The sequence below is a fragment of the Prosopis cineraria genome, unplaced genomic scaffold, assembly GCF_029017545.1.
Source record: "Prosopis cineraria cultivar Desert tree isolate PC_DT_omini unplaced genomic scaffold, ASM2901754v1 PC1114, whole genome shotgun sequence".
NCBI classification, from domain to species: domain Eukaryota; kingdom Viridiplantae; phylum Streptophyta; class Magnoliopsida; order Fabales; family Fabaceae; genus Prosopis; species Prosopis cineraria.
Window position 1 is genome coordinate 1 of NW_026556439.1, and position 12829 is coordinate 12829.

Sequence of the window (12829 nt, forward strand, 5' to 3'; positions counted from 1 at the left end):
AACATAAGCATTAAAATCACAAGACTATGTAACATTAACATATGTAATTCACTAAATGAAAAACACAATACTATGTGCTAATCATCAAGTAGCCAAAAATCACCAAGGCAACAAAAGGAAGAAATTAAACACACAATCCCTCTCTTTATATCAAGATCAAATTTCACTAGAATTTATAAGCCAAGATGATCAAACTCTAAATTAAGATATCTAAGCATCTAGTAAAAAGAGAAATAATAGGAAACAAAAAAAAAACTTAACCAAAGGAAGCTCTAATTAAATTCATCCTCCATTTTTATCTCTTTAGGATTCCACCATGAAACGTAGCTAACCATCTCATTTTCAAGAACCCTAGGAAAGCTTGTGAAGACTAAATCCATGAAAGCTTGGATGAAGAAATTAAGCTTAGATTCTTATAAGAATTGAGGGATAGGACGAGAAAGGTGAGAGTGGAAGAATGGTGTAGGTTTTGTGGAGTTTGGTGGCTAGAAACGGAGTTATGGGTGCTGAAAAAATGAAAATTAGAGAAAGTAGGAGAAAATTAGAATAGGATGAACTAGAAAGAGAGAATTGAAGAGATGATGAAATAAGGTATTGTAAATCTGAAAATGTGAGGTGAATGGTTGTGCTTAAGGTGTTGGCTTCAGCTGAATACTCATTAAATAAAAGAAAACAAATAAAAATAAATTTTGGGGCCTTATCACACTTGCCAGGGTGCACCCTTCTATTCGCTTGTAAATGATTTCCAATGTGTGTCAACTTAATCCATGCATTATCCACATTTTAAGCTAATAAAGACCACCTAATTAAGAAGAAAAATATCCCTAATGCTCAGCTTTGATCCCATAGACTTTTGACTTTATTTGCCTAATTGATACACAAGTCACCCGTCACCTATATAACAAAAATCACATAATTCAATTAAAAAAACATGTGACATCATAAAATCTAATTTATGTATGAAATTAATTCATATTTAGAAGGTAGAATTTATTAAAATAACCAAGTTCTTAGATGCAATAAATTATATAAAATTTTCACACAACCAAAACTGAAAATTAGATCAAACTAGCATACTTGAGAAAATATTGACTTTTTCAAACTAAAAATAAATTTCAAAAATATTATTTGACCACTATTCTCTAGACTTAAAATACATTTCGTCAATTTTTCTTACATTTTCTCAAAAGTTTATTTTGGACCAAAAATACCCCTAGTGCACAAAACCTAAACATTTAAGTAAATTCCAAAACTATGCAATGTGTGTACACTTTGAGATAATAAAACCTTAATAATGGTCCTAATTGACATAGAAAAGTATGTAATAAATGTGTTATATCAATAAGTTAACCTTTTCTATTATCATGTGGATATTAGTAGAGGTTACACATACAATAGAAGTTCTTGTCTTTCCTTTACCCAAGGATAGCTCCAACCACATAATCTCTTGCATCACACGTTACTTCAAAGGGATTAGAATCCATCTAGATCATGCGTAAATCTTATTTGATTCTTTAATATATATATATATATATGGTATTTGATTCTCCTAATTATCTTCTTTTCTTTCTTTTATTTAAGTGATTTACTCTTTTTTTCTACATAATATAAAAACAAGAAGATATGAGTAGATTTTATATTAAAAGTTATTCTTTATCTTATAATTAAGTGAAACCTATTTATCTAAAAAACATAATTTTTTTGAAATCCCAACATTTTAAGGGTCAAAAAAATTTTATACAGGTCTAATCTAGCATGCCCACAACATTAAACAAACTTCTATTCTTTTTTCCATTTGGGCCCTATCTCATTTGGCCTAAAAACCTGATTTTTTTAAGGAATGACCAAAACGACATCATTTTGGTTGTCTCCTTCCTCTGTTCAAGTCACATTGACCCAGTTCCTTGACTAGGTTGACTTCGTCGGACCTGAAACTTTAGAGGCCCATATCTCCTCTGTCCAACGTCCACTTCACGCATTTTTGGTGTCCTTTTCTTTGTTTATTTAGTACTATGCAATAGTACCAACCATTTTCCCAAAACACCCCATTTTTAAAACACCTTTTTCGGTTTTGCTTATGGTTTGGAGTTTTGAAAACTTCCATCACACATAGAGCACATGGGTCATGTGTACTATCACTCCGCAAAAATAGAGGGTGACCGGCACGAGTATGAACAACATCATGCATTCCCGTAAGTCTTAAAATAAAAATTCATTCCATTTTCTAAAAAAAACAATTAGATCATATAGAAATTCTAACACTTTTAATATTAATTGTCATAACAAGACTTCAACATTTTTTTAAAAAATTTCGACAGAACCTTCCTTATAAATAGGATCTCTCAAAAATTCTACAATAATTTTTTTCACAAAATACAATATCAATCAGGAGCTTAGCTCCTTCCAACTAGCAACAGTATATATAGATCAAAATAAAATCCTAACAACAATCTATTTAGAACACTAATCTTTTTTTAAAAAATTTAAAAATACATACGACTTATATATTTACATCAAAAGTAATGGTACCAACCAAAATTTCTGCCTAATAGTCTATATTGCCCTTCAGAGGTTAGTGGTGGGATCAGCATCAGCTAATAAATCTGAGACTAAAATAAGTTTTTCAGTAAATAGCATTCCCAAAGTAGAATTTTAAAATTTAAATTAAAAAACTCAAATAATGGTGTAAACTAATTTAAAAAAATTCAAAAAATAAACTTGTAGGTTTGTAAGTCGTAACCATAATCGTAAAACAAGAGTAAATTGGAAGCAAATTTATTTTATCATGCTTCAAGAAAACAATTTACTCACACATAAATCAAAGTGATATAATTGCTAGCTAAAATCATGTAAATTTCGAAAACACATATTAGTTAACATTTAAAATTTTGAGAACTCAACAAAATAGGTAACAAATGTGGACACACAGTCCATGAGGATAAATAACCAAATGCAGCTTTGCCACGAAAACAAATATGGACGCATAGTCCATAAGGGTAAATAATCAAACACAATCAAGCTACGAAAACAAACGTGGATACACAATCCGCGAGGGTAATACTAACCAAACGTAGCTCAGGCCATAAAATCAAATGTGGGTATAAAGCCCATGAATAACAAGCATGAGAACAAAGTTTACAAGATAAATTAGCTAGTTTTTAACCACAGTGCATTATGACCTAATGGAACTGTCATTAGCAGCAGCATTTGCTTAGAGTCCTCTTAAAAATCAGGCTTCAAATATGCAAGAAAAATAATTATTGTTGTAATAAAATTATTATTCTCAATGCCAAACTCGCATGAATTGTTTCAAATCTCAAAATTTACCAAAATCATACTTTATAGCTCATATACCAAACTTGCATTAATTGAGTAGCCAATAAGTTTCAAAGCTTAACAACCATACAAGAATGCTTTCATCAATCTTGGAAATATATTTTTGAGAATAAATAAATGCACATATCATAATCTATTTATTCTTCATCAATATTCCATAATTTTCAAAATTAATGTAATTCATAAGAATAAAATATTTCAGTAGAAGACTATTAAAAATAAATTAAATGGAATGCTATTCACTTACATGCCAAAGTTCAAAATTCTCAAAGGTATCCTTTCTTTAATTCTTGTCAGGTTTCTGTTCTTCCTCACACCCTATCAGGATATAAACAAATAAATAAAACTTTAATAGATTTTTAATTTTTAGCACAATTCCAAATTAACCATCATTATCTAAAATTTAAAGTCAAATTTATGATTTAAAATTGGTCCAAGCATTATCCTTCATACTTATAACCTTCCCCATGAAACTTTAGCCATGTCATTCCATTTCTTGAAGTAAAAATGTTCTCATAAGTTTTGCACCAATTACTTTAGGTGCATAAATTCTAATTATTTCATAAAAATGTCCAACAACTTACTACTAATAATACAAGTCCTAGGAACAAATGAAAGTTCAAAATGCTAAAAATAAAGTTCAAATTCTTCTTACAAGCATCTAATATGTGCTAATATTTAAGTTATATATCCAAGCTACTCTCTTCCAATCTTTCCTTAATAGTTTCTTTAACCATATTAAATTCAAATAAGATCTATTTAGCTCCAAAAATGATGACCCATGTATATCCTTATCAAACTTTAGAATGGACTTCCAACTTAAATTTGAACCTTCTCCCTCCTAAAACAGCACGGCACAACAGCAATAGAAAGCATGCATAATTTTTCTTTTTTTTTTTCAACTCCAATCACCCGCATACAATCACAGACAGCAACAGGGGAGCCAAGTTTTGCTACTTTAATCACCAGTTCACATATACACAGAGCAAGAGAAACCTAAACGTGAAGCTTCCTCACCTTAACTCACCACCACAGAAAGCAAGGATGAAGAACTTGAAATAGACAGCAAAACAGGGGAGAGGAAAGCTAAACGTTACTCGCAAGACAACACAAAAACTGAATCAATAGCAACAGACTAGATTCTCGACAGTACCAGCAACAGCAATGACTTGATTTAGCAACCCAGTAGTAGTTAAAACAAGGTCATACGGACGAAGACAGTACAGAAGATGTAGGAAGAAAAAAACAAAGATAGGGAGCTCAGAGGGAATGAACTAGCATAGCCTTGAGCTTCACTCTCACCGGCGACCACTGGAGACATAAAGGTGAAGAAAAGTCGGCAAGCGCTGGGATAAGAAGGAAGAGATGTAGTGGTTAGATGAGACAACAAAGGGAAGAGAAAAAAAAGCCTCTCTTACTCTCGTGTGTGATCTGGAAAATCCAAGAGGGAAGGAGAATATTTTTTTATCAAATATGATGAGGTCAGTTCTATAATTTCATAAAAAAGAGCAAGAAAAATGAAATTCTCTTGCCTTCTCTAGACTTAAATGCAGGACCTGGAACTTATAATGTGTACCATCTTCCACTGCACGAACTTCACTTCTTGTCACAATACTCCCAAAACTAATATGATTACATTAAAATACATACTTATATTTAATTTAACTTAAAATTCTTGGGTTATTACATGTACATTCATATATAACATATATACAACCCAAATAAAGCAAGATAGCATGTTTCATTCACACATGAACTAAAAAATGAAATGGAACGCAAAGTGGCTCATAGTGTAAAAAACAAAATATATATATATATATATACATATATATAAAACTATGGTACATTTGAATGGATGAATATTAAGCAAATCATAATCCCAATCATAAAACAAAAAAAGTGTAGCCCAGAAACACGTAAGCCCTAATACCAATGTAGATTTATTGGCACAGAAACCGAATGAAAACAAGCAATTCTTATTCTTTTCAAGTTTGAGCTCCTTACATAACTAAAGGGCCCTATTTATAGTTCTGGAATCATGAAAACTGAGGCTTACAAATTAAAAGGGAGGTTATAGAAATTAAGGGGAGGTTACAAAGAGTTTATTGTGCTCCATTATGCGTCTCCCGTTTTTGCTCTTTCTGTTTCATCTCCATTATGCATCTTCCATTTCTACTCTCTCCGTTTCATCCTCCTCAGGTTAGGCAGAACTCACCCTCGAGTCAAATTCATTATCTTTATCAATGTACGAAGATAGATCAGTGACATTGAAGGTGGCAGATACACCGTAAGAACCAGGTAATTCCACCTTGTAAGCATTGTTGTTGATCTTTTGCACTATCTTGAACGGACCATCAGCTCTCGGGGACAGCTTAGCATTTGGTTGTTTAGGAAATTGTTCCTTTCGTAAATGTATCCAAACCAAATCGCCCATGTTAAAAGTTTAATACTTTCGATGCTTGTCACGTTGAGTCTTGTATCTCAAGTTCTGCTTTTGTATTCAGGCACAAACTTGTTCATGTAACTTCTTGATTTCCTTAGCCCTTTGGTTAGTATCAAAACTATATTGCTGCTTATTAAGTGAAGGGGTCAAGTCTAGTGGACTAAAGGGACGAGTGCCATAAACAACTTCAAACGAACACTTCCCAGTTGCTTGGTTGACAGAGTTATTATAAGCAAACTCAACTTGAGCAAGAATGAGATCCCACTGCTTCAAATTCTTTCCCATGAAACTACGAAGAAGATTACTAAGAATCCTGTTTATTGCTTCAGTTTGGCCGTCTGTCTGGGGATGACTAGCGCTGCTAAACTGGAGCTTAGTTTCCATCTTCTTCCATAGTATCCTCTAAAAGTGGTTGAGAAACTTCATATCACAGTCAGAAATGATAGTCTTAGGAATGCCATGAAGACGCACAATCTCCTTAAAGTATAAGTCTGCTACTTGAACAGTATCATTAGTCTTTTGGCATGGAACGAAATGGTCTATTTTTTAGAAACGATCCACAATTACCATGATATAATCTTTTTACCTCTGAGTCCATGGTAAAACCAGAATAAAATCTATAGTTATATCTTCCCAAGGTGCTTCTGGAATTGGCAGAGGCATGTATAGTCTGATATTCTGACCCTTGTATTTAGCCAAGTGACAAATTTTGCATCTTTGTATATGCCTGTTGATATCCCATTCAAGTCGAGGCCAGTAAAAGTTCTCCTTCACCAGGTCAACTGTTTTATCCCATCTGAAATGTCCTGCTAATCTACCGTCATGTGCTTCCTAAATTATGGCTTCTCTCAAGGAACCCTATGGAATACAGAGGGTTGTACCTCGAAATAAAAACCCATTGTGTCTGTAGAACTGGTGGAAAGGTTGATTTACAATTGCTTCCCACACTCCTCAAAAATCAGGATCATCCTGATACAACTCTTTGACGAGGTTAAATCCAACAACCTTGGTTTGTAGTGTTGTAAGTAGCACATGATGATGACTAAGGGCATCAGCTACGGAGTTCAGAGTTCTAGCCTTATGTTTGATAAGGAATAGATAAGACTGTAAGAGTTCACTCCAACGAGCATGTCTGTGACTGATCGTCTGTTGGGAATTCAAATACTTGAGAGCCTCATGGTCAGAAAAAAGTATGAACTCTTTATTCAGGAGATAATGACTCCAATATTAGAGAGTTCAAATAATGGCATATAATTCCTTATCATAGGTAGAATATCTAAGCTTGGCATCATTAAGCTTCTCACTAAAAAAGGCAATGGGATGGCCCTCCTGGCTTAAGACAGCACCAATGCCGGTGTTAGAAGCATCACAACTAACTTCAAACACTTGGTCAAAGTTAGGAAGAGCTAGGACTGGAGCTTCAGTCAACTTCTTCTTAAGCTCCTCAAAGCTTTTCTAAGCTTGCTCTATCCACTGAAACTTCTCTCCTTTGGTGCAATCTGTAAGTGGTGCAGCAATTGAACTAAAATTACGGATGAACCTCCTATAGAAAAAAGCTAATTCGTGGAAGCTTCAAACCTCCTGGATAGATTTTAGAATTGGCCAGTTGTCAATGGCTACAACTTTGCTTGGATCAACGCAAACACCCTCTGCGGTAATGATGTAACCCAAGAACATAACTTCACTGGTGAGGAAGGTGTACTTCTTGAGATTTGCATAAAGCTTCTGTTCACGCAAGGCTTGCAAAACTTGCCGCAAGTGATCTAAATGCTCCTCTTGATTCTTACTGTAAATAAGAATATCGTCAAAGTACACAACAATAAATTTACAAATGAAGGGTCTCAATACCTGATTCATCAGGCGCATAAATGTGCTAGGGGCATTTGTTAACCTAAAAGGAATCACATTCCACTCATATAAGCCATCTTTGGTCTTGAAATCGATCTTCCACTCATCTCCTGGCCGAATTTTGATTTGATGGTACCCACTACGAAGGTCAATTTTAGAGAAAGTAGTGGTACCATGCAACTGGTCCAGTATATCATCAAGCTGAGGTATCGAAAATTGATACTTAATAGTGATCTTGTTGACGGCTCGACAGTCAATGTACATTCTCCAACTTCCATCCTTCTTAGGTACTAAAAGAACAGGTACAGCACAAAGGCTGACACTTTCTCGAACTAACCCTTTCTTTAACAACTCTTCAACTTGCCGTTAGACTTCGGTATGTTTCTGGGGACTCATCCTGTAAGCAAGCTTATTAGGAATGACTGCTCCTGGAATGAAGTCAATGGCATGCTGTATGTCTCGCATTGGAGGCAACCCTGGTGGTATCTCATCAGATATTACATCTGGAAATTCTGACAATAGCGGAATGACTCTAGGTGGATTGGCCGTCTCATCGTTCACCTCAAGCACCAGAATAAAGCTCATCATTTGGGCTTCAGATTTTGACACCTTGAATTCCTCCTTAGTTAACAAAGACACTAACGGCTTAGAGACACTAGATTCCCTTGAAGATTGGCCAATCTCACTGGGTGGTAGAGGCGCTAGTGTGAACTTGACACAATCTTTCATAAAAGAATAAGTGTTTGCTCGCCTGTTGTGCATAGCATGTCGGTCATATTGCCATGGCCTCCCCAAGAGAAGGTGGCATGCATCCATGGGAACAACATCACATAAAACTTCATCACAATATCGATTCCCAATAGAAAAGGTCACAAGGCATCGTTTAGAAACTTTTACCTCATTCCCTTTGTTGAGCTAGTGAAGCTTGTAAGGTTACAGATGATCTTGTATTGGCAACTTCAATTTCTCTACCATGTAGTCAGATACTACATTTTCACAGCTTCCACTATCAATGATGACATTACAAACTTTTCCTTGGGCCATGCAATAAGTGTGAAAAATGTTGCATCGTAGCTAAGGTTCTTCTTTGACTACTGTTGTATGCAGACTTCATCTAAGCACCAATGCTTCTCCTTGATCAGCAGGTGTGACCTCCTCATCATATACGGGATTAATGTCGTAGAACTTAGCGTCCTCCTCATCTTCTTTAAGCGCTTCATACCCTGATCCTTCTCGAATGGTGACAACCCTTCGAGTAGGACAGTCCACAATAATGTGGCCAAATCCTTGGCATTTAAAGCATTTGATTGCTTTAGAACCAAATTCCTTGGCAGCATTGGATCGTGGTTTGCGCATAGTAGTAGGTTGTGGCTTGCTTGAGGAGTTGGTCTGTTGAAATTCTGCCTTACGGCCTTCTAGATAACCCCTAGAGGATGAAGGTTGGAAAGTGGATCTCTTGGGTATCTGCTTCTCAACACGCATGGCTAAACAGATGACATCATCCAAGGTCCAATATTGTTGAAGCTGGACTGGACGACTGATATCTGTGTTTAAGCCTGCAAGATACCGGGCTATTGTTTGCTCCTCCTTCTCCTGAATATCACACTTCATCATGAGTTGTTCAAACTCTCTAGTATATTCTTCTACAGATAAAGATCTCTATCGAAGATTTTGCAACTAGATAAAATTATCCTGATGGTAATGATCTGGCAGAAATTTCCTGGTGAGCTGGCGTTTCATTTTCTCCCAAGTCTCAATCTTGCGCTTTCCCTCACATTTCCAGCTTCCGTCTGAGGTTTTCCCACCAAATAGAAGCATGTTTCTTGAGTTTGAGGGTGACAATTTTGACTTTCTGTGCATCTGGAATCTCCTTGTATTCAAATACTCGTTCAACAGTTTGCAGCCAATCTACAAACTCGTCTGGCTAGAGTCTTCCCTCAAATTCAGGAATGTCGACCTTGATATCATTAGGGCGGAATTGTTGTTATCGTGGGCAATGGCGGTTGTCGGTGGATGATGAACTGCTGCTTCCCGAATCTCCCTCTAAGTTTTCTCTATTGTTGTTTAACAGAGTTCGCTACAATTCTATAGTGGCTTCCAACTCTCGTATCCTACGTCTCATCTCTTCCATCTCAACCTCGTGCACATATTTACGTCTTGGAGGCATTTTGGATAGGTTGATAAAGGAAAGATTGGGGTACGGATGGAAACGTTGAAAAAATATAGGGATAGAATGGGATTTTTGGAAAGGCTAGGGAAAAATGGGAATTTTGAAAAATGAGGGGGTTAAACTGTAATTTATGGAAAATATAGGGGTCAAAATGGAATTCAGGTAAAATAAAGGGCAAAAGTGTAATTTTGGGAAAGATTAGGGGTAAAAATGGAATTTAGGAAAATATTGGGGTTAACATGGAATTACTGAAGATTTAGGGCGAAAATGTAATTTCTGAAAATTTTAGCTAACTGGGTTTAGTGACGCGAGAGAAAGTGACAAGTGGTAGAGAACGATTGGATGACCTGCGTTTGACCGGTCAAAGAGATGACGTGGCAGATGATGTCATCGTCGTCTACCTTGGAATGGCGCGTGCGAAGACAGCGTCGGCGCGTGTTATTTCGGCGAGGCGCGTGTGGGTGCGTGACGAATTTTTTGGCGACGGGAAACCTCTTATCCACGTTTTCGAAACTCCTGAACACGCTGGTGACGTTAGTTTTTCAAGAAAAGGCGTGGATTTCAAAACGAGAAGACATCAGGGACTCCTCCACTGAATCTCTCTCCTCTCCGGCGTACTTTCTCAACTGTAACTCACTCTCTCGCTCTCTGAACCTTGCTCTAATACCAAAATGGCACAGAAACTGAATGAAAACAAGTAATTCTTATTCTTTTCAAGTCTGAGCTCCTTACACAACCAAAAGGCCCTATTTATAGTTCTGGAATCGTGAAAACTGAAGCTTACAAAGTAAAAGGGAGGTTATAGAAATTAAGGGGAGGTTACAAAGAGTTTATTGTGCTCCATTATGCGTCTCCTATTTCTGCTCTTTCCGTTTCATCTCCATTATGCATCTTCCGTTTCTGCTCTCTCCGTTTCATTTGTGGAATCTAAAAGAGTACCTATAAGTGCCCCAGATGATTCCTCTACATAGGAATGGAGTTACCGTTTGAACTTGGTTCAAAGTACACAACAAATGCATTGAGAAGGAGAGGAGAGAAAAAGAGAAAACAAGAGGAAAGGCTGAATGCTCAAGAACATAAAGCGAGTGAATCTCTCTCACTCATTTATAAACTACCCACTCTTAGTGGGAGTTAACTCATCGTTCATACAATAACTGTTCCCACATGAAATTAAAACAAATGGGGAAAATTGCACATATGACCCCAAGCATATTGCTCTTATAGTCCCATACCTTTCCCACATTTCTAGTAAAGCCCCATTTTATAATGGGCTTATATTTATAGGCCTAATCCACTAAGGATAGACAACCCAACATTACATACATTCATACATACATACATACATACATACATACATATATTAGTTATTGGCCCTAAGTTTATCTAATTCGAGACTTCCCAGATTGCCTTAAGTCCATCCACACACTTCTTTAAAGCAAGGTATATAGTATTGACGCCTCAAACTTCGAAGTAAATCAACATTTTTCATTCTAATTTCAGCTAGCTAGAAAAATGAATATGATGCTCCAATCTCCACGGTCAGTAACAATCATTTTCCTTCTAATTTCAAAACCAATATGCACGAAAGAAATGAGACTTTGAAGTCTTCATAGAAGAAAATTGAACAAAAGAAAATTAAGGATTGTTGGCAACTCTGCATGCTTGTTAATTTCCTAGCAATTTCATGGCACTCATGTCTAGATCAACTTTCTTTCAAGAATCACAACCACTTCAATTGTTAATTATGTTCACTCTGTGACTAGTATGTGTTTATCACTCTGCTTTTTTAGTTTAAATTGATAGATAGGGATCATCTTCTAGTATTAGATCTTAACTCTAAAGAATCAAAATCAAAATTAAAATTTGAATAAAAATTAGCCATGCGTTCGTTCTCCATAATTTATTTTTATAATTTAATTTTAACAAATATTTATACTTTACTACCAAAATCAAATATTTTTATAATTTATTTTTATAGCTAAATTTACCTGCTCCAATTGCCATGGGCCAATATTGTTGACCACAAACAATCACCAAGCACCAACCACTACCGATTGCTAGCGACCGTCAGTACACGCACACCTTTACATTTGACTTCAAAAGTAAAAGATATATGCGTCGTTCCTGTTTTGAATCTTTATTTCAAAGAATTTTCAGATGTTATCACACCATATATATGTTCCATGACCAATGATACCAAAAGAAAGAATCTAATTTTACAAGGAATTAATAATTGATTGTTGGTATTGCCATACATCCAGGCCTAATCATAATTTAGCAAGTTTAATTTGTACACCCAACTTTGCTTTTTGAGTCCAATAATAGGAAATTATATATGCATCATTAACTTTTACAAAAGTTGGAAAGTCTAGCTAGAATCATTCACTTCACAATAAGTAGCACTAAAAGAGTTCAATCAGTATCATATATGTTTTGATGTGGGTTTCAGGCTTCAGCGAGCTTCAATCACTGTAGTACTCATTCCATTTACCGAATGAACTTCTTCAACTGATGGGTTTGAATGATCACAAGTAGTTCTCTTGAAAACAAAAGCTGGTTGTTTAGGGGGAAGAGGATTTGAGTCATTCTCCAACATGGAAACAATTTCTGACATAGCTGGTCTATCTGATGCGTACTCTTGTACACATAATAGTCCAATCTGGATGCATTTTAGAAATTCATGTTCAAGGCATGGCTTATTCGTTAATGCTGGATCAACAATTTCCATGGCTCTGCTTCCTCTCCATAGGTCCCAAATCTAAATTAATTGAAGGCGTTAGATAATTAGACTATGGAGGAGTAATTAGTTCAATTTTATAGTGGTTGTTCCTTACAGAAACTTACATGTCCAACTAAAGTAGGAAGGATGTCATCATAATGGCCACTATTCTTTCTGCTAGTAACAATCTCAAGAAGTAAAACCCCAAAGCTATATAGGTCAGATTTTATTGAAAACAATCCTTTTATTGCATATTCAGGTGACATGTAACCACTATAAGAGGAGATTTTTAAAAGTTAGAAACAGAAATTTC

The 12829-nt window shown here is 35.6% G+C and overlaps 1 protein-coding gene across 1 annotated transcript; it reads right to left on the reverse strand.

The window, feature by feature from the left end:
* Window positions 1–5551: 5551 nt before the first annotated feature.
* LOC129299307 (uncharacterized) lies at window positions 5552–8443 on the reverse strand (the record flags this gene model as incomplete). The annotated part of the gene is made up of 5 exons (XM_054937773.1): window positions 8020–8443; window positions 7801–7917; window positions 7358–7428; window positions 6023–6181; window positions 5552–5737 (listed from the first exon to the last, which is right to left on the reverse strand). Coding segments are annotated over exons 1-5 (957 nt in total), but the record flags the coding sequence as incomplete, so codon positions are not given.
* Between the last annotated feature and the right edge of the window lie 4386 nt (window positions 8444–12829).